The sequence below is a fragment of the Dermacentor andersoni genome, chromosome 5 (assembly GCF_023375885.2).
Source record: "Dermacentor andersoni chromosome 5, qqDerAnde1_hic_scaffold, whole genome shotgun sequence".
In the NCBI taxonomy this organism is placed as follows: domain Eukaryota; kingdom Metazoa; phylum Arthropoda; class Arachnida; order Ixodida; family Ixodidae; genus Dermacentor; species Dermacentor andersoni.
The window spans coordinates 44,723,382-44,748,977 of NC_092818.1; the positions used below are offsets into that span (position 1 = coordinate 44,723,382).

At 47.0% G+C, this 25,596-nt stretch overlaps 1 protein-coding gene across 1 annotated transcript; it reads right to left on the reverse strand.

The window, feature by feature from the left end:
- Nucleotides 1-3,337: 3,337 nt before the first annotated feature.
- Nucleotides 3,338-21,629, reverse strand: LOC126530041 (ATP-binding cassette sub-family A member 17-like). Its single transcript, XM_072288312.1, has 7 exons — nucleotides 21,367-21,629; nucleotides 19,061-19,204; nucleotides 16,689-16,862; nucleotides 14,935-15,075; nucleotides 4,786-5,080; nucleotides 3,396-3,556; nucleotides 3,338-3,349 (listed from the first exon to the last, which is right to left on the reverse strand). Exons 1-7 carry the CDS (start codon nucleotides 21,514-21,516, stop codon nucleotides 3,338-3,340), a joined length of 1,077 nt encoding a protein of 358 aa, XP_072144413.1. The 5' UTR covers nucleotides 21,517-21,629.
- Nucleotides 21,630-25,596: the final 3,967 nt, after the last annotated feature.

Here is a 25,596-nt window from a genome sequence, read left to right on the forward strand (position 1 = left end):
TTGGCACGTCGCGCAGACTGTTGTAGGTTGGGCGTGGTTAGGCGTGACCTCCGAGATTAAGCAGCGTCATCTCGAAGGCCACGCTTAGCTGTGCCACCCTGCGTGACGCCGCCCATGGCAGTTGTGCCATGGCGATAATTAGTTGGTGCTTACGCGCCGCTACGCGCAGTGGTGAGAAAGACAAGTGCTGCTCGAACGCATATACAACGCGGGCCTGCGGTAGCTTTTATCTACTGTGCGAAATGGGTGCCGCAGAGCGCCCAAAGCGATGTATTCGGCGTGGGACTAGGGCATATCGGTTATGTCCATTGGTAGAATGAGGTTAATTCGTCAAAACGAGGTTCTAAATATATTCATCTGTATACCAGTTTCAAGGGGAATTTCACTTCGTTATTTGCATTATCTCGTTATATCCGCTCTTATTAAAGGAAGTTTGACTGCGGCTGTTCGTTGTTACCTAATGCAGAAAGAGCCGGGGGGTGCGGTTTAATGTAAGAGGTATTCTCGTCTATGTTACATCACTGTTGTCCAGTAGCCTGTGCTGCTCGCTAAATTGTAAGGTACACTCGGCATAACGCGGTCAGAATTAGTCCGTCATTAGCGTTGGAAAGTGCGAATGTATCGCTACTATGGCCAAGAACGGCACCGAGAGCGGCGCCGCTGCGCTGGCGTTGAGAGCGCCGCATGCCAAGCAAAATTTTATTAGCGGGTGGTACCCCTCTCCCATCTCTCGTTCCCAGCGCCTTGATTGCCTCCTGCACTGCGCGTTTTTGGGCACGCTTCGTGCCGCGCCCGGTGAGTGCCTACGTGTGTGCGCGTGGACATTTCATTAAGGGCGATGTACACACTGTTTCACATTTAGGGGAAAACTCGGAGCGCATTGCATCGCGATGCGGCGAGCGCTTGAGTCAGGCGGCGGCAGCAGCTCGCGCAGGTGCTCGATGGGCGGGATCTTGAACGGCGTCGTCCGCTACGGCGGCGCGCGCTGGCCGCATTGCCGGGAAACGTTCTACTGCCAGTTGCAGGGCGCCGATCTCAACGTTACTGCGTGAAATGAGCCGGTATTCTTTACTAAGCGTTGCGCGACGCCCACTGATACGCCTCGAAAGTAAATTGATCGCTGCAGGGCAATCATAGACGACGTACTGATTCCATACATTCTTGACGGCCCGTTTCTGGAAAGCGACTATATATTCTAACGCGATAGGTCGCCAATCCACACTGCTCGTGTTGCGCAAGAACTGCTGGAAGAGTGCGCAGTCACTCTCTTGGAGTGGCCGCCTCAACCCCCGGGCACCAACATCATTTAATATGTCTGGGGCTCGTTGAAAGTATCGCTGGCGCACCATCCCCTCTATCAGTCGCCCGAGGATAGGCTTCGATCCACCATCGTCAGCGACTGAGACGTGCTGCGAAGGAACACGTCCCTGATCAAGTCACTCTACACTTCACTGCCTTCCAGGACGAGCGCTGTCATCGCTGCTGCTGGGCGCATGACGAGATACTAACTGAAGTTCCGAGCGTGACGTGTCCAATTCCCCGCCGGCGGGCAGGGTCTGTCTGGTGTAGTGAATGATTGTTGAGAAAAATCACTTCCAACTTATTGTCTTAATTTAAAACATTCCTTTAATCGTATCCGTTTGTTTCATCGTGTTCGACCCCCATAGTTATTGTTGAGTGCTTCGTTTTCCTTTCGAGTCAAACAAAGACTGAGCACGTTGCGCGCACGTCTTGGTGCGTCTTCTCGCTGCTTATTACGGTAGTACGCACAGTGAAGAAATATACGTGCACGCGCTCAGTACCCCGGCCTTTCAAAAGAACAAACGAATCAAGCTGTCAAAAGAAGTTTGTGGAACTCCATTATCGCCAATGGAGGCTCAGAGTTTGGCGACGCACAACGTTTAGTAAAGAATATCAGCTCAGTTCCCGCAGTACCCATGAATCGGTGCACTGCCCCTGACAGTAGCACGCTTCCCGACAATGTGGCCAGCGCGCGCCGCCGTAGCAGACGACGCAGATCACGACTCTGCCCCTCGAGCGTCTGCGCCTGCTCGAGCTGCTGCGCCGCACGACTCCATTGCTTGCCGCATCGCGGACGTGATACGTTCCGAGTCTTCCCCTAAGTGTGAAACAGACTGCACACGCTTCAATTTACCTTTAGAAAGATCGGTACGCTTGACAATTATTTTTATGGCTGCAATGCGGCGAAAGGGCAGAGTCTCCTTAATTATGTAAGTGACGCTGAGCAGGTAATTCGAAACGACATCGTATGTGCCGCCGGAAAAATCATCAGCACATACGATGCTGCACATACATACGGCACAAACGAGCTAAAGTCATTTTTGCAGTTTCTCACAATATTTTTGCTACAAATCCGTGTTGTCTCTGATGGCGAAAACGGACTTGCATCGACACTGCGAGGAAATAAACAAAATATATCGCTGCATAGCACAAGTACGACATGCGCCCACAACTTTAACTAGTACGTCCCCTACAATATGGAATAGAAGCACCAATGTAGACAGCTTGGCCATTTTTTAACAGTGCTCAGTAGACGGAAGTTCAAAGTATTAGTAATCATTCCCGCTTCAGCAATGCCGGCGCGACCAAGACGCGGGCGTGTATCGTCCAGTAACTCGATCGATCGGTGCAGTGGTGAAGCGGGAATGAACTCCGGTCATGTTCAATGCATCGTGCGTGCACATGTTCAATTTCTCGGCACGCGTGAACTTCGGCCACTGCCAGCGCATAAAACAGAAGTGGTTTCCATTCTTGGGCAGCGCCCACACAAACGAAACACGAGAAAGAAGACAGGACAAGCGCGCGTCGAACAACTTAGTTTTTATATGAATGAAATGATTATGTACTGAGGAATTATTAAATTCATGTGGGTTACGTATAGAAACCGCCCTACCCTCAGAAGTGATCAATGAACGAGCTCGCTTCGCTTGCCAGTTGTTTACTTCGCTCGGCGTACCGCAGTAATCCATGTCTGTCGTCTGCTTTTTTCGTACCATTTTCTTGAGAATCGGCAGAATTTCACTGGTGGCATCACACCTTTCATGTTTACATTGCGGTCCTGACAGTTAACAACACAATAATAATTTCCGGTCATCCGAAAAGGCGCCGTCGCAAACAAGAGACGTTTCGCGCGCAGCGCGAACTGAACGCGAGCGCGACCGTAGGGAAGCGGCGGCGGAAACCTACACCCGTTGGAGATGAAATCGTTCCGCCAGGGGAGAAACGAGCGCTGGCGTCTAGGATGAAACTTGGCGTGCGGTCGTCCATAGCACCACTGCCGCTATCGCATCGTAGACCACCCTAACAGAATACGTTCTCAACCAGCCATCTACGGTGAAGCCAACGAACAGCATCGGCACATGCATTGTTCTTGCCTGAGTTCCCAGATCGAATGCAAAGCGAGCTGTAAAGTTTTCAGCGCCGAGGGCGTCTCCAACGGTGCTCCCTGCCTTCAGAAGCTTGACGCCACGTCGTGAGCCAAGGTTGATGACCACCTGTTCAAGGTCTGCCGTCTCCGTCACGCTGCGCACGTATCCTGGATCGCATGCGCGCCGACCGCCAGATTAATGATTATTGTTACAAGAGACAAACATTGTGAATATTCTCGTGGGCTAGGATGCAGAACGTAAACTCTTGAAGCTGTCAGTATTGCTTCGTGCAGAGCTCTTTCCCTGAACAGTAGACATACAGAACTGTCACTCGAAGACGAGTGTTCGTGCCCAACGCTGCTTTTCCGCACTTCGCAGAAAACGAGTATATAAAGATACTGCATGAAAAGGCCTATTGTTCTGTTTGAAAGACGTGGGCGTGAGGAATGAGCTGGTAAGAACACTGGATTTAAAGATATCAGTGCATTATTTATACAGCACCAGCATGCCATGTCGCACAAACAAGGCAATGAGTCGTAGGCCCACCGCCTCATCTCAGCACAACCGACGTTCTAAAAAAAAAGTCGCAGTTACGCTCGAAAGTCGAGGCATCGATTGCGATAGCCAATTTGTGGGCAGCTATACGAAGTAAGAATAGTAGCTTTATCGGCCGTATAAACTTGGAAACATTCGCTTACTAATTAAAGTAACAAGCACGTTGTCAGCGCGGACAAGCAAACATGAACACATCACACTCGATGAGCGCGGACACTCGCTGTCAAAACGATGGTGTGAGGAAGTGCAGGAGCAGCAGCGAGCGAAGTGACCTTCGTGCGGCCTATTGCCTAAACGCAAGAACAACGAAAACACAGCACGCACAAAGGTATGAGTCGTCTGCACATCCCTTTCAATATACGGTGCGCGCGATGGCACGCGGGATGGCGCGCGGTCGTGCAAAGTATACACTGGTTGGCGGAGTCGAAGCCGCTCCCTCCCGCGATGCCCACCCGTTTTCCTCCATATAGGGTGTGGCAGTTGGAGCCGGGATCGTCAGTTCCACTTGCGCCCGGTCGCGCAATGCGCAGCTGCTGCCGCATTCCGGCGTATACATTTATTGTTGCAACGCGCGAATGATGCAGCCGCATGTTGCTCTGGTACCCGTTGCCTTTGTAGAAGAGGGTGCGCTGAGCGTGGCGATGGACGACACCAAAACTTCTAAAGATATGGTCACCTGCTGGGCACACGTTTTCCAACTTGCATTTTATCCAATACCGTTCGCTTCCATTGTTTTTGCTTCTTTCGTGAATTGTAGTGCCGCACCAATTACTCAGTTCCAGCGCGGCGCGAACCGCGCATGGCTTTCTGGGGTACTCGCATGCGCTACGAGATTTCATACCTTGCCGCAACGCCTCAGGGTCCAGCGGGATTCGAGGCAGCGCCCGTGGAAAGGGCGTTCTGACGCTGGCCACCCTGTCGCAGAACACGAGGAAGAGCAGGGCGCCCATCAGCAGCAGCAGCGTGTAGAACCCCACGTGCCTTCCGAGGTGCAGCAGCCGGTATCGCTGTAGCGCCAGTAGGCCGCGCCAGAGCACCCTGCCGCTGCGGGCCACGTGCACCTTGGCGCCGGGAGCCACGTTGAGGCCACCAGTGGGCGGCACTATCGCCTCGCCAGACATGTAGCTCACGCGAATCTGCCACGCAAACGTCACCCACACTTTGCACCGCGACTTCGTTGTCAGCAGCACGACAGTAAAAATTTGTTTTATCTGCGAGCAGGGCAAAAGCCTGTCGCACTGACATACGTTATCCCTGCTTTGCGAGCCGAACACAGTACCTCTGAACGTAGTGTCATCTGAGCGCAGTACCTAATGGTTTGCCCCCTTCACCTATGATACCAAAGAAGCAATAGTGGAGGGTAACCCTTTGGTTTTTCGAGTAGGTCTATCTAGTGGAAACTATATGTGATGTTTCCACCATGCACTATTGCCTAGAGCCGGCGATTCTGCTTATTCGCAATAAGCAGCACTTGAAGGAATAACTCTTTTTTGAGGTTCAGAGGCCTAGCAAGTGGCCCTTGCTTTATTCGGAAAACGCACAGAAATCACTTCGGCCTCGTAAGTGCTTCTCTTTAGTGCACAGTTAACACCTAGCCCTGATAGGTTCACCTAAAGAAACCCTCGCCAGGCACTACTCTAAATTTTAGCAACACGCTGTAAGTTATAAAACGCCATCTAGGAATCATGTTACTGAAAAACCTTTTTAAAATATTTCGCTAGTAGCCCCGAGAACGACCTACTGTCGTCTGCTACAGTTCGGGTGGTGTCCAGCCACCTTCAGCAGTATTTGTTTGTTAAGATCACGTTCCCTCTGCTTGGATACTTATGATGGCCGACTCGAATATATTTTTACGACGACTTCGTTGGCGAAAATTTATTCAAAGAGCTTATTTCCTAGTCGGCAATATATTTATCATTGGCAACGCTACAGTGCCAGCCGAAGGCACTCCGAGCAGCCCACTACCGGTTTTTCATGCGCGGATCTACATTTTGCATCGATAGCTCACATGAATAATAAAAGCATAAGCGCAATAATTAACATAGAACATATGAATCTGCTTGAGATAGCATATCTGCCGTGGTGCTACAAGCACGTCAAAATCGGTGGCTATATATATGACTTCTACCACATTTGCCTTGAGTTTAATCTGGTAAAGCATGTTAGCTCACTACGATCACTTCATAGTATAATATCGAATTTTAGCTTTTCTTCAAGAAAACGCTCAGCAGTGGCACGAGGACTTAATTTGCACTACAGTTTGGATTCTAGCAGCACCACTTGCTTCTCTAGCTTGTTCTCAAAATTAGGCCTTTCTTCAAGGTTAAATTTAAGTGGTGGTAAGTTGAAATATAGCTAATTGAGGCCTACAGCTGTTTGCAGCATACGGAAATGAATGTACCAATGTTCATTCCCTTTACCGCACTACACGTTCAAGTGTCTTGAGAAATTTACTCGCGCGTGTTTCTTGAGGAACAGATATGACGAAGCTGTTTGGGGAAGTGACACAAGCTGCTCGGACTAAATATTTGAGTGAAATATGTCTTTTGGACCATGAGGCTGCAGTCAGAAAGACACCGAAGCTTCGTTTATTGGTAATATGGGACATATTGAACATATCAATATTCCCCGTTGAGGTAAAAAATCAAGTGAATTCATATGATTCTTGTAGTGTCTTCCTTATGAGGAGGTTAGGCGAGGCTCTCTTATGCAATGACGAAGCGAATAGTTCTCAGTTTGTCTAATTAAACAACGCAAGATCGCGACATAGTGAAGCAGAAGGTGTTTGAATTTCGCTTTTCAAGGCAGCATAAGCTGCGCTATAGTGACTCGAGTATACTTTAGGTATTGCGATTCACGCTGTAAAGAACAGCTTTATCATTTCAATCCGAAGTTGCAATGAACTGATTAGTTTCTCAAACAATACGTGCCTCGCCATAACGACAGTCGGTTCCTTGCGTTGCGTGAGCGTTGTACCATATTGTCGACGAAGGCTGCTGATGGCCGCTATGAAACATTTCATCGCTGGCAATTGATTGGCTCTCGATCGTAACCACTAAACTCCCCTTTCAGGTGATTCCTGTTATATTATTTGGGAAGCATATACATATTATACATGATGCGCTGCCGTGTTAACAGCCAAGAGCTATGCGTTTTCTGGGTGCCTGTTTTGGAGAACGGCGGTAGTAGTAGCAAAATTTTTCCAACAAAATGCGGCTAGCTATTCTTTCTACGCGTTAATTAAGCGGCCATATTTGACTTGAACAACTCACCAGAGCACTAACAATCATGATGAAAATTTCGCCAGGTAGTGTCCTTCTAATACGAATTTATAATGTTGACAACAAATACCAATATTTTTCTCCCATGTAAAACTCAATGTCTCTCTTAACTAACTACTAAGGAAGTTTTATGTGTATAGCGGGGCATCATAACATAATTTTGCCTGTTGAGTTCGCAGACATTCATTTACGCAACATTTATTCACCCACATGGCACATATAAGCTTTGCAAAACCAGTAGACCACTTTAACGCTACCTAGCTTGCGTTATCAAAGCCGCAAATGTTCTCGACTCACACGGTTTGCAAGAAAATACAGCGGTTCAGGCCTGACAGCAGAAACGAGCCGACATATCCTGCACAAAGTACGACTCGAGCTACCAATAAACCGAAACATGCACAAAGGGAACGAACGCGCGCGGCAGCCGAGTTAGCCATAGTGACCGGCGTCCTCTCACTGACGTCACTCACGAAAGGGCTAATGACGTTTTCATCGCGCAAATAGCAAAGGGCTCGCCACCACCCTTTCCTCCTCTCTGGCTTGTGCAAGGCGGTGCAGAGCTGCTTGAACCTGTTGTTGTAGCGTGCTGCGGAACGATTCAGAGAGGTTTTAGCTCGTTCTCCGTGAAATGTATGTGATTCCACTGACTACAGGGTCATTGGGTAACCATAGTGTAGCCTTTAGCGGCAGCGGTAACTAGAATGCGCGGAAATTTCTCGTGTGTGCGTAAACAAGCGACTTGCATCATCAACCTTGCTGTGTGCACATGTAAACTAGTTTTGTCTGTATCGGTTTTCACTCGATGAAGGTAAACGACATCTCTGAATTGCCAGGGGGAACAAAAAAATTCTTCTTACTATCTGATCGCCTGCTAAAAGAAAGTGGATGCTCGTCCAGCGAACGAGGTTGTCGTGCAATGTATGTACAGCTAATAACTTAAAGGCTTAAGTTGTCAAAGTAAACAGCCGTACTTATTCTGTGGCAGAGCACCCACGCCTTTAGGATCGTGATATGCCTCGCAACTACCCATTGCTGCTAAATCACAGCTTAGAACTACAGTGAGAATTCTGTAGAATAGTTACATTAGTGAAACGAATTTTCATAAATACAAAACTAATCTCCGAAGCTGGTTGTAGGCTCAAGCACGTGCACACAATACGCTGGGTGCTTCGTCCGCCTCAACGCCGCAGAAACTGCGGCGTGCTGACTTAATTCGCTTCAGTAGAACCCACAGAACCGTTTCTGACGTAGTAGACACCACTTCATACTCAATAGACCACGGAACACGAAAACCACCACCAGGAACTGCCGCTGAGCGTATACCTGGCCTACAACACCGAGCGCTCGCCCAAGCCAGCATCCCGACTGCCCATACACGTCGCCACTGCATGCGCAATATGGTGGCGCCCACGAAAAAGCGGTCTATTCGCGACTCCAAGTAAATGCTCGCTACCTAGCGGCCGCACCGAGAAACAGCCGATCCAGGCTCAGCTTTGAAGTGAAAGAGGGTGTCCTATTATGACATGTGTCGCATGCATCGTATAGTTCTCAACCGTATAGTTCTCAACCGTAATGCCGCTGCGCACAAGCCCGAAAATGAAGCCGGATATGGAGAGACATTTGTTGTGTACTAGTGTGCCTGTTATCGCGGTGGAGAGACAGCGACGTATGATTTCGTCGTCTTTATAAAGAAGCAGACGACGTGCATTGGAGACCGACTTGGATAAGAAACTTCCGCATTGGGACAGGTGACTGATGCTATACCGGTATCGAAACACTTCACTCGGATCGACGGCTTTACTCCTGCCGAGCAGACAAATTCTTTCTTTCTTTTCATATCGCAGAGTGTACGTTTTTCAGGCAGGTGCTTTAATGAATAATTGTGGAGTACGCTTAAGCTTCATTTGGTTTTATTTGTTCATAGTTGTCTGCCTCCGCATTAGTGTTCTACTAATACTTTAAGGAGCAGCGATGTTCTCACTAATGCACTTTTGTCAGCAGGCAACTGACTCGGAAGGTCTGAGGTTGATCATGACACATGTTATGCCACGAAGCGACATATCATATTTATAGCTTGCTTTAGCTTAGCGGTACAAGTAGAATATGCAGTTTTCTCATTTCATGCGGCGAGTAGCCAGTTTATTTGCTCGCAAGAAATTTAGAAGAAACTGCAAACAGCGCTATAATTTCAGTTTGGCCGCGTTCTACCTGCGCGCAGCGCCGCTAGTGTGCTTTCCGACAATGTGCACATAGTTAATTTCAATTACACTGGCTCAATTAGTTTCCAAGTCATGCAGTTTGCACTAATACAACTGAACTTGGGAAATGGAAACCCTGGCTGAATTTCGCAAACCTGTTGGCCGAAGCTCAACTTAGCGCGATCGGTTATTCACTTTTCACGCTTCACCACGTTTGGGAATGTCTACGGGCAGCAGGTGTCTGTTGTGTTGCCAAGCCCGGACCCTACGACGAACATTCTTTACTGCGAGCACAGACAAGTGCCAGTCATAGGACGCAGATGACGTTTTCACGCGTATAGATTAACTATAAACAGAACGTGCACTCATAATCACAAACGGAACAATCCTTTGTTTTTATTCCAAGACACACTAACCAGGTAACATTACAGTTTTCAGCCTCGTTCTATCAGACCAGAATATTCATACATAGCTTCTGAACGCGCGACAGACGTTACTGCCATATACTGTGAGCTGCTATATGTGAAATACTGAAACAAGAGTCGCAATGTGAAGTTGTCTATACAGGTCGGAAAGAGTCAAGTATCGTACCTGTAGCAGTGGAGCAACCTCGTTAACAAGTGCCTGCACCTTTCAGAACCCGCTACGCACGAACGTTTCCTTTTTTTAACCTCCGGGTTGCTTGAAAGGCTCTTTATCTTTAAAGAATCTGATGCAGCTCCCTGCGTAGGCCGGACGTTCGCATGCACCGCACAACTATTTTCGCAATTTCGGTGGTCATGTCCTTGATACCGGTCAAAACAAAGAGATCAGCAACAAGGACTCTCAGCTTTCACAAAACGCCTCGATTCGACGACCCAAAAGAGAGACGTGCCACAGCACCAAGCGGTAGAGCCGCCGTGAAACTGGAAGTCGTAGACATCTTTGTTCATTTGCACAGCGTTGTCAGCTCAAGTAGTGGGTTCTGGAGTTGCCAATAGGAGGAGATAGAAGAAATTGAATGCCCTGTTACCATACCACCTGGATTCGAGCCCGACTAACAACACAGACACTCTCACCTTCTGCTTCCAGTAGCGTGCGCGAGCGACGTTGCTTCCGCGCCTTCTGATAGCTATCAGCACTCGGCGCACTCTGTGCCCATCGCAGATCGCTTTCGAGATAAGGCTTACGCGGCTGCATTATAGGCGACATCGCTATAAAGGTATCGATATATAAAACAAACAGCGCGGCAGCAGCAGCGAGTGAATTGACCTTCGTGTTACCTCTCGTTTCAACGCGAATTAAGCGGCGAGAACACAGCGCACACGAAGCTAAAAGCTCTCGGCGCACTCTGTGCCCATCGCAGATTGCTTTCAAGATAGGACTTGCGTCTCCGCGCCATACGCAGACGCCACAGGAGTATACGGTTGAGAACGATTGAAAATGGTTCGACGCTGATGGATAAGGTGCTAAAGAGCGATAACGGCTTATAATGACCGGTGCGTCCGGAGCGCACCTGGTGCCGCCACCTGCAGTAGTTTGCTTGCTTTGCCAATCTAACAGGAGCCGCCGTCCAGAGCAGTTTGTGTCGCCGCAGCGCTGTCGTTTATACTCGTCGGATCAAATTTCATAACATTGATAATGACACCGGGTAGCGTGGAGATTAGCACGTGGCATAATGCTTACGCATACTCAAACGATTCCCAGGGGAGTTGAGGCGTGAATTCTTCTGGTCTTGCTTTTTCGGCGCGCGGCGCATTTCTGGCGGCGGCGTCAAGGTATATATACCTGGTAACGAAGCTTCCATAGGAGCCCACACGTTCAAAACATGGCGGTTCATCGGCGGTTCATGGTGCTTAGTGCCATCTGTATGTGGTGGGAACACTTCCGGCGGAAGAAAAAATAATGTGACACCATATCCGTTAAAAGCAAAAGTGACGTCATTTTGTTTTGGAAGGCGCGAAATTTGTTTTGTTGTTCTGCCTTTGGAGCTATGTATTCAAATGTCCCGCCATTCGACTTGACGGGCCTTTCGAACTTTCAGCACGGAAAGCGATGCAGGAAAAGCCCAGCCGTACGGTTGTCGAAATAGCACCCCTGCAGAGAACATACTTTCTTTGGAGGCCGACGAAAGCTTTAGGTGTAGAGCGCTGATCCTACCGTCGGATGCCAACCCCATCGGTCAGCGCAGTCGCACGAAAACAACCACACAATTCTCTGGCGGTCGTAACTCATTACTTTTGATTGAACAAGTTAAGGAACGATGAAAGTACCCGCGTCATCAAATTCAGACAAACTTCGACAAGCAAAAGAGCACAACGTGTCAGCGGGGCGTATTTCAACAGGTGAATTTTACGAGCGCGCCTTTCTGCACATTTCAAGACGTGCATTGCATTGCGAGTGATAGCGGCGTCAACGCCCCCTGTAACGATGGGCGCTGAAAAAAAGTGTACTTATTAATAATAAGAAATTAAATAAACTTGTATTTTCATAACTCGAATATATATAATTGACCAGGAATATTTTCGTTTAATGAATCTAACTGTGTCTCACTTGAATTAAAAAATGCTTCTTTCTTTCCCAATGTTTCTTCCCTCGAAACATAGTCGCGCTTCAATCGCTGCTCCCATAGCCCCCCTTGCTGATGTCGGTAACAACTTGTACTGAACCGCTTTTCGCCCGAAGCTTCGCGACCTATGTGAATCGACCTTGGCGGCGTTGCCGTAATGAACAATGTGTACGGTGCCCAATGAATGACGTTGTTAGGACGGCGTCCTACGTCACGGTGTTCCTGCGTGTTACCTTGAATGCCTGGCTTGGAGCGACGCTTTTTCGAGAGTGAGGACGTGCGGCGTTCAGTTTAAAATTTCACCTGCTTCCGCCACTTCCAGCGTAGGGAAGTTTTTCAAGCACGATCGTCAACACGTGAAGTACGCGCTGCACTTGTCTGTTTAAAATGGCTAAACCTGGTTAGTTACCCTTTAATTGCGCATACCACTTTGCGCACGTTGTGCATCACAACGGTAGCTAGGGGCGCTATAGCGTAAAGCAATTAGAATCTGTTTTTATTCTAATTCTGCCACTAGCCGTCCAAGATTTGTCAAACATACTTCTGGTCACCCCCCCCCCCCCCCCATCACGTGCATGTCACGACGTCACGAAAACTCTCCATCTGATATGACGTGTGCACGGTGATGCATGATTAGGCAAAAAGGTGAAGGTTCTTTCCCATTCTACGCCTTTTTTGTCATTAGCCCTGCAGCATTTGTCAAAACTTTTTCAGCCTGCGGCCATTTCGCCTGCCTGTCAGGCGACGTCACAAATTTGCGAAAGCTCAGCACGTCAAAGTAAATATGAATAATATGCCAACAAAACTGAATTCTTTTCGGCATAGCCGACGACTGCCCCGTTCCGAGCGCATAAAAAGTTGGTTGTCCACCGATCGCTCAGGCAGTTCCCACTCGGTGCTGCCAGATGAAGATGGATTTTTCTGAGTATAGGAAAAATGGTGCGTGCAATATAATCTTTCCGAGCTATTTTGGCAGTACACGACATCACTCTCTCAATTTTTCTTCGGTGAGGATCCGTCTTAGGAGAATTTTTCACCTTCCGAAGTACGCCGCCGCGATTTTCTTCCTGCCTGAGGAAGTGCAAGCGGACAAGCAAGAGGAAGTGGACCAATCGCAGACGTCGTCATCGCCCGCCTTTTTCGATTATGTACTTTCACTGCACTAGCTGGGACCTACAAAACCTTCTTCACTTCTGCATGCTGCTCGCCACTCGTAAGCCAATTAGATAAGAATATCAGGTCAAGGTAGGCAGTGTATTTGATTTCGAAGGAAAGACAAGTTGTCTATTATAGACGAGGAGAGCTTTTGATTGGACTCTTCAAACAACACTGTGGGTCAACACCCGCTGATTTTTGTTCGTGGTTACGCAAGTTTGACGTCAGGAGTTTTTAATAAAATAATGAAGGAATAGTTTCACGTTTTACGGCCCTACACTCTAAAAACTGTTCTCAGCCTTTGGGGTGTATATTTGTCCCACAACAATAATCGTCATCTGCCTTGCTTGCGTTTCCTTTCTTGAAAACTCGGCGCTCGCTACTTTCCTGTCGAGAATGCTGCGTCACACTGATAACGCGCATGCCGTTCGTGACTGGGAAGTACCGGGCTCGCAGCGTTAAGGAAAGGAAACGCGGGCAAGACAGATGACGATTATCGTTGTGGGACAAATATACACCCCAAAGGGTGCAACTGTTTTTAGAGTGTAGGTTCGCACAAAGAGATACGTAAATACAAAACCTTAAGGACAAGACGGTTGAAGAATGAAACAATTCAGCTAGGAAAATAAGACATATTCAAGAAAATAAGAAATGCAATATAGAAAGGACCCTCCAAGTGTGAAACAATATTACACGAAGGAAAGCAATGCACCTATGAAAAACAAACTAAATACAGCAAGATATTTGATCAATATCATCAGTTCTCCGTAGGCATGTCAAAGGTACTTTGTTCCAATCTGTAAGTTACACAGAAAGCAATATTTTTTAGAAAGGTTAGTTCTGGTGAAGTAAAGCGTTAAAATTCAGCGGGTGGTGTGTTACAAGTGGCTTTAGATATAGATCTGGGCTAAGAGGAAAACTATTGTTTCTCCGCGAAAAAACAAATTCTAGTCTGGGATTTTTTTCTTAACTACAATGTTTGGATGGTATGTGCCTTCATTAGGCTTGTTCGGGAGCCATTGAGCAATATTTGGAGAAAAGTAAATCTTATCTCTTTGTGCTGTAACACTTCCAAGTCGTCGGTGTTAGTTTTGTTATAAAGATCTAATGGAATACGTACATATTTCAGTTTAGGCCGGGTGAGTGAGCAATAAGCAGTTGAGAGTGAGAGTGTCAGGTGAGCCTATCTGTATTTAAATCTAAAGAAGGGAAGCTTTTGTAAAGCCCATTTCCATATGTTGGAAACCTGCGTGTTGAAGACAATTTATTTGACATTGCTACACCTACATACATACATTGATTAACTTATGTGAGAGGTTCAGAAGCAATGCTGTAGGCATAGGATAGATACTGTGCCGTTATAGAATATCTTAAGGTAATATAGCACGCAGACGATGGCGTTGCATTAACAACTCAACATTTCCTAAATGGGATAAACCTCCTAGTTTAGTTCATAGGTCTTTAACATCTGCGAGAAAAATTCGGCAAAGCGAATTGAGGTGATGACCGGCCTTTCATCTACCTCACTGCTGATTGTGGATGACGCATGTTGTAGTAGGTCTTGTATGTAGCACAAAATATTCGACTTTTGAGAAAGCGAAAGTTTTCAAACTATATCACGGGAATAAGCATATTTGGGTCAAGACCACAGTCTTCTGTATGGCCATAGTTTTCACATTGTTATGCTACGGAGTGTTTCATAATTTTGTCACTCTACCTTGAAATTCAGAGTAAGAAAGCACAATATAACGAGAGAAGCATACGTATCAGAACTGCGGACACCTTGCTGTCCACGCTGCATCACTCACCAGTACGTCCTCCAAGCTCACGTAGGGAAAGCCGACGTCACGGATGTACAGAGATGGCGCCAAAGTGTTCAGTGAGCGGAAGGTGTGTCCGAAGCTTAGCAACTTCCTCGTGCCCAGCGAGAAGAGGAGCTCGTTGGCGGCCTGGCAACAAGATTTTCACAGGATAGTCACAGTAATCTTTAGCTTCACTTGCGTTCGAGTAATACCAGCAAGAAATATAAAGGAAGATGGTCAAGACAACTATAGAAGACCTTACGCCGGTACAATCACTCTTCCTATTCTCCCAGATAAAAGAATCTCCTCGTGGTGCAATGTGTAATGCTGCAAGCGTAGGAAAGGTTTACATTTCTGCAGGAGCCACAGCTGGCGTTAACGCTCTCGCCTCTTTCGTTCTCCCTCTCTTTGATAAACCTGGCCTCCTGTTACAAAGGCAGCTTACCTGATGACGTCAGAACGGAAAAAATGTAACTACAATGTATTTCATAGTTACATACACGGTGTGCTTGATGTTGTATAGGCACTCTCTGCTGTAACATCTCAAGAGGCAGAGCGCGTACGCCATTATTCGCGGTTGTTGTGACAAAACGTGTCAAGGAGGCCCGTTTAGCCTTCAGCGTCTTAAATATGTTTTATCTCTTTTAACCAACCACAACAACAAAGCGACTGAAGGGGACACTGTAGCATAAGGCTGCGGATAAATATGGCGTATCAAGACCAACGTATCATTTTTGATGTGCTGAGTTTGATACGTTAAACATGGCACGCCAAAAAAAAGTTTCACACCGAGGAGAATTAGATAAAGCTGTTCACCTTGATTCGTGGCCACGCAGAGTACCGAATGACCATGCACGAATTGCACATTGCGTAAATTTTGAGAATAAAAAGAAATCATGGGGTTTTACGTGCCAAAACCACTTCCTGATTATGAGGCATGCGGTAGCAAAGGAGTCCGGAAATTTTGACCGCCTGAGGTTTTTTAACGTGCACCTAAATCTAAGTACCACGGGTTTTTTCGCATTTCGGCCCCATCGAAATGCGGCCGCCATGGACGGGATTCGATCCCACGACCTCGCGCTCACCAGCCCAACACCATAGCCACTGAGCAACCGTGGCGGGTAGAAAAATACAAATGAGCAGTAATTCAGTTATACCTTTATTGCTGTAGTAAGTTCTTATTTAGTAATTGGTAAGTAAATTTATGCAAAACTGAAAGTTAGCTGCGGGGTATAAGAAACGATAGTATATATAGGCCATGTATTAGCGTTACAGCATCTAAATGATTATTTTTGAATATCAAAAGTGGGTAGCATTTATGAAGGGTTGCATACCACTGGTCATTGGCGGAAAACTGATCGTACAATACCATAATGGCACTTTTGCACTGTAGAAAACCTTTAGAAATATACAGTTCATAAAAGCAGTTCCTGAATAATAAATTGCTAAATGTATATTTTATTCTAATATTAGTTTTTCTTCATGAAAATGATACCGGTATCGTCAAAAATTGTTGTTAGCAAGTCTTTCTAATTTTGTTTGATGTGCAGCGATGGTTGGGTAACTTAAAGTTTGCTGCGCAGAGTTCATTCGCTTGCGCGCAAACATGGCATTGCGGCCGCTATGACCATAAATTGGACATACGAGCTTATACATAGTAGCAGAACCCCGTAGTCATTCAGCAAGCATTGGCGGGTAGATTGCAGAAGTGCTCAACCTGTACAGGTAGTAGGAGAATGCATGCCGAGAATGATACGAACCTTGGATATGAGCTTTGCTTGCGGCAGGCACTCTCGAAGCTGCGCTTCCACGAAAGCAGAGCGGCAGTCGGTTGTGTCGCGGATCAGGCGACAGCGGTAGGGGACTGCGTATGCGTCTCTGAGGAACGCTGGCGACCCGACGCACTGCACGACGCCTCGGGCCAGGATGGCCACCTAGGGTGAACACCGGTGCAGTGTTGCAATACGGTGGACATGTGCATGTGTTACGCGTTGAGGGCAAAAAGCTATTCATTAATCACGACGAAGATGCTTTTAACATTCATAACCATGATGGGCATCAGCCCGTATTGTGTCAATGGCGGGACGAAGGCCTTGTCCACACATTTTCAATTAACCCTGTCTCGTGGCAGCTATGCTAACAAGTACCTATAACTACATCCAGCGGGAGTTGGCAGTTGGGGTGAAAACATGGAGCTTTAAAAAAAGACAGCTGAAATGAAACAGCAATAGCGTAACAAGCTATGTATCGCAACGTGATAAATTCTCGTAAACTTATACAAAAACGGCCTGTTGTGATCGGCCTCTCAAGTGTGGGAGACGTTCCAGCGTGCTTTCCCATGTCGAGATAATCTACCTCATCTCCGAAAAGGCTGTTGTGGTCGGCCTGGACTTCGACCTCTTAAGCGTCGGCCACATTTCAACGTGCTTTCCCATGTTGAGATAATTGCTCTCTTCTCCGAGATTGCGTCAGCCCTTCTACACTCGGAGACGGCACAAAGGGGAAGAGTTCGCTGACTTCACAAACTGACGAAGCCACTGACACTTTCCCAAGTACCCCAAGTTTCCCAAGGAGACATCAACTTTCCACAAAACCGCGAGGGATTATTTAAGGTCGTCCTGGCCCCAATCTTAGGCAGAACTTCTCGAGTCTGGGACAGAGTCGCAACCATATACCAATCAAGTGAATGCATTCTTGCTACTTTTTTCATCATCGCGATGCCCACCTTCGTCGCCGTCCCCCGGTTCTGGCGGTGAAGGCCCACCTCACCCGGTCGAGATCGTATCAGGCCGAATGCATTAACGATCAATATCAAGTAGAGGTTGGATTTATGTAGAAATTAAGAGGAACGTCAGGATTTCGACAAGTCATGATACACCCGAAGAACATGTGTTTGTTTAGCGCAGCAGACGAGCTGCAACGTAGACGCGGTCGAATTGGACATAGTATGAAAGCAACTGATAGGATTGGGTAATTAGCAATTATTGTTGAGCTTCTCTTGATGCGTGGTAGGAGAGTTCATAATTGCTTTTAAAGAGACATTTCATTTGACATGGAGTGGAAAGGATCCAGTGTGCTCATGTATCACAAATATGTGCACAATAAATAGTAGCCACCCGTCAAACGAAACGTAGTGGAGAAAGCAGCGGGTCAACGAATGGGCGGAAAAGGGTTGTGCTACAACCTGTTTAGAGAGGGTGTGTGTCTTCGGCTGCAACAATGGGAATAAAGTGATGACAATTGCATAGACGAGGAAGCCACAGGTTCGATGCACTGTTCCGGCATGGGGTCCTAGGTCGAAACATAGTAGTTCTAAAGAAAAGTAATGTATACCTACTTCACTTCTATCGAAAATAGTCTTGCTTTGTGTGCCTTTTTATTTACCTACCGAACACTGACTGTGCAGACCGTAGAGAAGAGAGCACGAAGTGAAATTTATAAGCATTGATCATGTTCATTGGCAGGCATAGGCCCACAACAACAGGAGGCGTAGGAACCCGCACCAAACATTATACGTGACAAACATGTAAAAAACGTTTTAGTTTCCCGAATCAAGTGGAAAGGCTTTTACTAGCTGCAGAAATACACAGTCGGCATTTCCAAAAATGTATTTTTGCACTAGCTGCCAAATTTGTTTCTTTTGCCGGCATTTCCAAGCCTTTTGGTGCTAGGTATGGCGCAGCTTTTGCAAAACGAGAGAGTAAGGCTGCGTGACGCTGGGTCTGCTGGACAAACCGGTGGTTTAGTTTAACGTGTGCACAGAGCCCAAGAAAAAGTTCACCTTTTTAACTTCGTTTCCAGTACTCGTTCGGCTTCGCAGCTACTGTTTTGTGCCAGTAGAGGCTGGCAGCTAGCGCATACGAAACGACCTACTTTCCAATTAGAATATAAATTCGGTGGTGTTACGTGTCAAAATCCGAATCTGAATAGAAGGAGCGTTGTAGTGGTGGACTCTGAATTTATATGGACCACCTGGGGGTTTCTCTTTACGTACACCGAATGCACGATACACGGACGTTTCTGCATTTCTCCTGTCGAAACGCGGCCGCCGCGGTCGGGATTTGATCCAGCGACCTCGTCTAGAGCAGCGTAACGCCAAAGCCGCTAAGCAACTACTCGGCTAACAACGCACCTTGTCGACGACAAAGTCGAGTTCGTCTGGCCTCTGGCTGGTTATCAGTATGGCGCACTGGTCCTTGACTGTCTTGATGAGCTTTAGCATGCGGCGTCGCAACATCACGTCCACGCCGCCCGTGAGGTCGTCAAGCACAAGCACCTGCAGGGACCGCGGATGAGTTGCGCTTAATAATGCAATTACATGCGCCTGTGGAGACCTGGGTTGGGTTTTTTATTGTTTTTAGTTGATGAACGAGATAAATCGTGACAGGCTGGAAAAGGAAGCCATGGTGCGAAAGCGCTTTCGCGAGAATTTGCGCCTGCCACGGTTTTACCGATGCGACACCCTCAACTGTTCACGAGAGCGCTATTGTAGCAACTACAAGAGCTCACGTCGATGCCCGTGAAAGTGAAAAAAAAAAAAAGAATGATCTCAACCAGGTTGTTGTTATTTCAGACAGGTTTCAACAAACCTTGTCTACCTTTGACCTCGTGTATAAACGTGGTTACTTACCTTGGCGCCTCCGATGACCACTCCTGTTTGTTATGGTATTAGGGCCGCGAACATTGCGTGTGAACTGGTAGCAAAATGTTTTTTTTTTAACTTAGAATAGCCTGCTGAGAAGACAAAATAAATCGAGCCTTTAAAACTAGACAACCGTAAAAAACCTTACAGGCCGCTTATAATCCGGCGTAGCATTGACGCGCGTGCACGCTACGCACGGCAACGTCATGCCAGCGAAAGCGCACCACTCTGTTGGGGGGCGAGCTCCACCACTGGAAAAGTTGGCGCTGCCGTCGGCGTGACGTGGTATGAGAGATCACGTGGACAGAGCGGCTGCGTCGGCTGCTTCGGAAGCGCCGAATCAAATTGAAAACGAAAGTTTGAAGTCCCAGCTGCGGTAGTGGTTCCGATTAGGTGGGGAGGTTTTCCCACTTCGGGTGTATGCTTGACAACACTTGGAAGCACTACAATAGGCAGTGGCTGCCTTTAAAGGCGTCCAACATGATAGGCTACTGCTCGGTGCAGCAGTGCCGGACGTACGCAACGGAGCCCGGTGTCAGCCTTCACACGTATCCGTGGGTCAAGAAGCTGCATGAAGCTTGGATCGCTAAATTTAGAACCAGCAAGCAGCCATCGGCTATAACTCGGGTGCGCAGCAAGTACTACCGCGAGGACGATTTCTGCTATGGCGTTGGGGCTGCTATGCTCAATGCGCAGTTGAAAGCGCGCAGTGAGACTTTCGCCCGCGCATGCTGCCCGGCTAATATCATGAAGCTTTCGTCTATGAGCTTGTTGATGCTACATACTAGCAAGTTCACTGGAATGGAAAGGGAACGGTAAGAAACGGATGAAAAAATGCATGGCCTATGCTCATGTTTGTGTTAGCACGTACCAAACTATGAGTGCACTTGATTAAGAATAAGCAGCGGGAAATTGCTCGCTGAGAAGAGCAAAAAACATACAACGCGGCGCAACTAGAGAAATAATGATATTGAAACGTCGAAGGATTTAACTTTCGTTTTCAACTTGCTTCGGTGCTTCCGAAGCAGCCGATGTGGCCGCTGTATCCAGGTGATCACTCATACGACGTCACGCCGACGGCAGCGCCAGCTTTTCCAGTGATGGAGCTCGCCCCCAATAGAGGGGTCGGTTTTCGCGCCACCGTAACGACGAACATGGCGTCGACAACCTCCGCCGACGCTGGATGACACGCCCGCTGCGTCGAACTATAATGTGCCTGTAGTGGGTGCATTGGTGAAACCGGGAATAGATCACTTCTACAACGAGGTGCTTGGTATGCAAAAAAAAGACTATCAAGAAAAATATTGGTGAATGTGCCATTTTGAATACTGAGGCAGCTCATCCGTCTTCGGCAATGCTACCAACAACAGGGACTAGCTAATATTAAACATAGATTGTTATCAACTTGCCCAAATCGCAATCTTAGTGAAGACGCTCGTTTCAACGTACTTTGTTAGACTGACAACACTTAGACGCTAGTTGGTCTAAGGTATTGTTTTAGGAGAGTGTCGCTCCGAAAAAAAAAAATAGAACTCTATTCTGACAGTTCTTTTTGCTCATTGTGTAAAGAGAAGAGTTCGCGTCGTTGCATTCTCATTAATACGGTTCTCTAATCTCACCTCTTGTACACAGCCAAAGCGCGCTAAGAAACTTTTTAAGAAGCCCTCACTTGATTCGTTTCTTTTATACAAAAACGACGTCTTCCGGCGAACGTTGGGAATGGCCACTAAAGGAGTGACATGTAATGGCATTCATTACTGTCGGCCCCGTGAATAGGTTGTCACGTGATCGCCCACCTTTGGTGCTGCCATAAGTGCAACGCAAAGTCCGGCGCACTTCCGGAGGCCTTGCGAGAGTTCGCTGACCAGGTCGTGCCGGCGTGGGTGCAGGAAGAACGTGTTAAGAAGCTCAGCCACCAGCGCCGAAGACACGTTCCGGTCGGTCATCTGGGCGAAGCGTCAAATAAAATGGTAGGCCAGCCTAATCTCTGACTAGTAGTGACACTCGCGCTTCGGCGTTAATGCTAGTTAGGTTAGGCGTGCCAACGTCTTTTCCCTGGCACGATATGCGGGCAAGGAGTGAGGAAGCGCGACGAGTATTCGCAGCGAGCGCCATCTGGCGAGGCGTAGCCCTCTAGCGGGCGGCGCACGGAGTGCACCTTACCCCACTCTCCGGTGCTGACGTCAGAGCATGTAACGAGCGCGCGCGCAGCTGTTGCGAGCAAGCGAGCGAGCCAGCAGGCGTGCGCTGGGAGAGGAGAAGCCAGAGGAGGGAGTGACGTCCCACCCGCCCTGCTAAGCAGATGTTCAGTGCATGCGAGACAAATGCTTTCCATTTTTAGCTGCTTCATTGCCATTGCACCTTCTTGTGTGTGACGTCATTGGAGACGTCAATACTTCCGATTTCAACTTCCGGAATTCCGGGAATTTCGCCAAAGTCATTCTCACGTGGCGCGTTTCTAAAGTCTGTGATTCCATGCTTTGATATGGGGTAACCAGTGATTAATTCTAAATATTCTAGACACTTAAGAAACTCAACCGGTAACAGAACTTATGCTCTAATATCATATCTGTAATGAAATCCATGCATTTTGTACTCTATCCTTTTAATTTTTTCTGATTTATTTTAAGTTTCGTGCCCGCGGGTCTCAGGAGATGAACCGGAAGTGCTGCGCACAAAAGAAGAGTGCCACGCATTGCTCGTACCACTAAAACGATTATATCATTCTCAGAGTGTGCAAGCAGATGACCGCTCATGCTATAAAATGCGACAATGAACGAGAAGAATACGGCGTTTATGTGGACTAGCTTATTTGTTATTTACGCAGCACAAAAAAATGTAGACGACGAATTCAGATAAATGATGGGGCATATTATTATGTTTACCTGGAATGCAGAAATATGCGAAATAGCGAAAGAGAAGCGGACGCAAAGAAGAGTGCCTCCCGCAGGAACCGCTCCTGCACCTTCTGCGTTAGGCGTGCGATGCCTTACCAGTTAAGCTAGCGTGGATACCATCTACTCGTCCGCTTGCATTGATGTTTACGTATGTGCGCAAGATTAAAACCATCCGTGTGTTAGCGAGCACCACTCAACCCCCATGACAGGCAAGATAACTCGCATACGAATTCGTCGGTCACCACCATTATGCCACGCTCACGTGCTCTCAGTTACCAGCGAAACAAAGGTCTATTGAAAGAGACAAGCCGAACTATGTCCCTTCCGCGCGCTCTTGAAAAGCAAGCAGCTAGACTCACGCATATCCGTTATTTCTAATCCTAATGATCGTTGCAGCTCGGCCTTCTCCTTACAGAATTTGTCGAGGGATCAGATACACTAATAATAACTGCATTGCCATTGCGAAAGATGCCGTACACGAATTCTTGAACGCTACACACTGTCAAGACAAGTAAAATATGATTTTTTTCATAAAAGAATATACGCATATGTGTAAAAAAATGTGCCCGAAATAACTGATATCAATGCTTCCATGTTTTTTGTCTATTTAATAAGTAAAGAAATCATCAGACGAAATTTAGAAATATATAATTTTGAAACCAGCAAAGCAGTGCATGCCGCTGATATGATAAACGTAAAGGCCATGAAATAAACAAGTTGAGCACAAATACTTTAATGAAACTTTGTCATTCAAGAACCTTGTTTACGGTTTTGTTCATATGCAACGACAAAGAAAAAATGTCAATGTGCTGTCCTTTGCTACAATTTATTGCGCAGGATCAGCCCTCACTGGTCGCGTATTACAAGCAATTCCTCCGAAATTATAGTCGCATCAGAAAGCACATATAAAAAGTAGAAGTTCTGCAAGATATACGAGGGCGAGTGAAATGAAAGTGAGCCAATGCGAATATATGACAAACGGGGTACTTTTTTAAAAGTAGTCTCCATGAGCATTTAGGCATTTGTTCCACTGATTAACGAGTCACATGATTCCCGTCTCATAAAACTCCTTTAGTTGCTGTTTCAAAAAGAATAACTGACTGCTTCACGTCATCGTCTGACACGAATCTGGTTGCCTCGAGCTGGTTATTCAAGAGCTCCAAATGTTGAAGTCTGAAGGCGACAGGTCGGGGCTGTATGGGGGATGTTGCAGCTTTTCCCACTTGAACTTTACCAGTTTTGTATTCGCCACATCAGTGACGTGGGCATATTAGCCACATCAGTGACGTGGGCACTGGCATTGTCGTGGAGCAAGACGACCCCATTCATTAATTTTCCAAGTCGTTTGTTCTTGATGGCAACACGCAGCCGATCCGGCGTTTAACAATATCGTAAACGATTGATTGTCTCTCCAGATTTAAAAAATTCGATCAGTAATGGCTCCTGAAGATCGAAAAAGAAAAGTTAACAACACCTTTCCGGCGGTGGTGAATTCGAATGTTTTCACTGTAAGCATTGCCGTCGCGTTTCAGGTTCGTAATAGTGGCACCATGATTCGTCCCCGGTGGCAATTGCAGACATGAAGTTGTCACCCTCATTGTGATACCGGATCAGAATAGTCCGGATCAGAACATATCAGAATAATCCGGATCATGAGGCCGAAATAACCAGAAGAATAAGAATGGGCTGGGGTGCGTTTGGCAGGCATTATCAGATCATGAACAGCAGGTTGTCATTATCCCTTAAGAGAAAAGTGTATAACAGCTGTTTCTTACCAGTGTTCACCTACGGTGCAGAAACCTGGAGGCTTACGAAAAGGATTCTACTTAAATTGAGGACGACGCAACGAGCTATGGAAAGAAGAATGATGGGTGTAACGGGGGGATAAGAAGAGAGCAGATTGGGTGAGGGAACAGACGCGAATTAATGACATCTTAGTTGAAATCAAGAAAAATAAATGGGCATGGGCAGGGCACGTAATGAAGAGGGAAGATAACCGGGGGCTACGGACTGGATTCCAAGAAAATGGAAGCGTAGCAGGGGGCGGCAGAAAGTTAGGTGGGCGGATAAGTTTGCAGGGACAACATGGCCACGATTAGTACATGACCGGGGTAGTTGGAGAAGTATGGGAGAGGCCTTTGCCCTGAAGTGGGCGTAGCCAGGCTGATGATGATGATGTGTGTTCGCAAAGTCACAGTGCCGTGTGAATTTAGAAAAGCATGACTGAAATTTAGGCCGATTAAGGCAAATAAAACGTAACACACAATAATGCTCCTTCGTAATACTAACATTTGTACCTCGAAAATTACGCTTCGTAAACACATACAAATAGTTTATGAGCCGATCACAGTAAGAATGCTGCGCTTTATATTAGATGTCAACTGGAGTTGAGTCTGTCTGTTTTATTATATTTTCAAAATGGCAGTTTTAAGGTAACTTTCTTTAAGCCGCTTGCACATTAGTGCTAATGAAAGCTAATAAAACGCGAACAGGACAGTTCATACACTTTAACAAATTTTTTGGGTCCCAAAAGTGTGTACTTTGTAATTGTGTACCTTATTGTTAAATGAGCTTTCAAACTTTCAAACGCAGGAACGACAATTTCATTCGTCTAATCAACGTAACATCTGATTCAATTTATTGTACAACATATGATATGTGCTGTACCAATGTTGCAGTCCAGGGCCGCTACCTTGTACAAGTTAGAAAAGCGGACGTTCGATTTCGCCTCCCGCGATTGGACTAGATCGGCCTAGGCCGCGATATCGGCGCAGCCTGGACAATTGCGCGAGGCGAAATCGAATGTCGTCTTTTCGAACGTGTACAAGATAGCGGCCCAGCCCTCTAGCTGGAGCTCATCTTCCAACTGCAACGCGTCTTAAGGCGGTGCAAAGAGCCGCGATGAGACGGGAGAGTGGGCACCACAGGAGATAGCATATCGGTTGCGCATGCCTTGCGCCGCCTGGCAACTGCGGGGACGGTCTGCTTTCTCTGAACTGGTTGTCTACTTCTTTCGTGTCGCGTAAATAACAAATAATCTATTCCCTATAATCGCCGTATTCTTCTCGTTCATTGTCGTATGTTGTAACCTGCGCGGCCAGGCTGCTTGTACACTGAAAAAGCAACGTT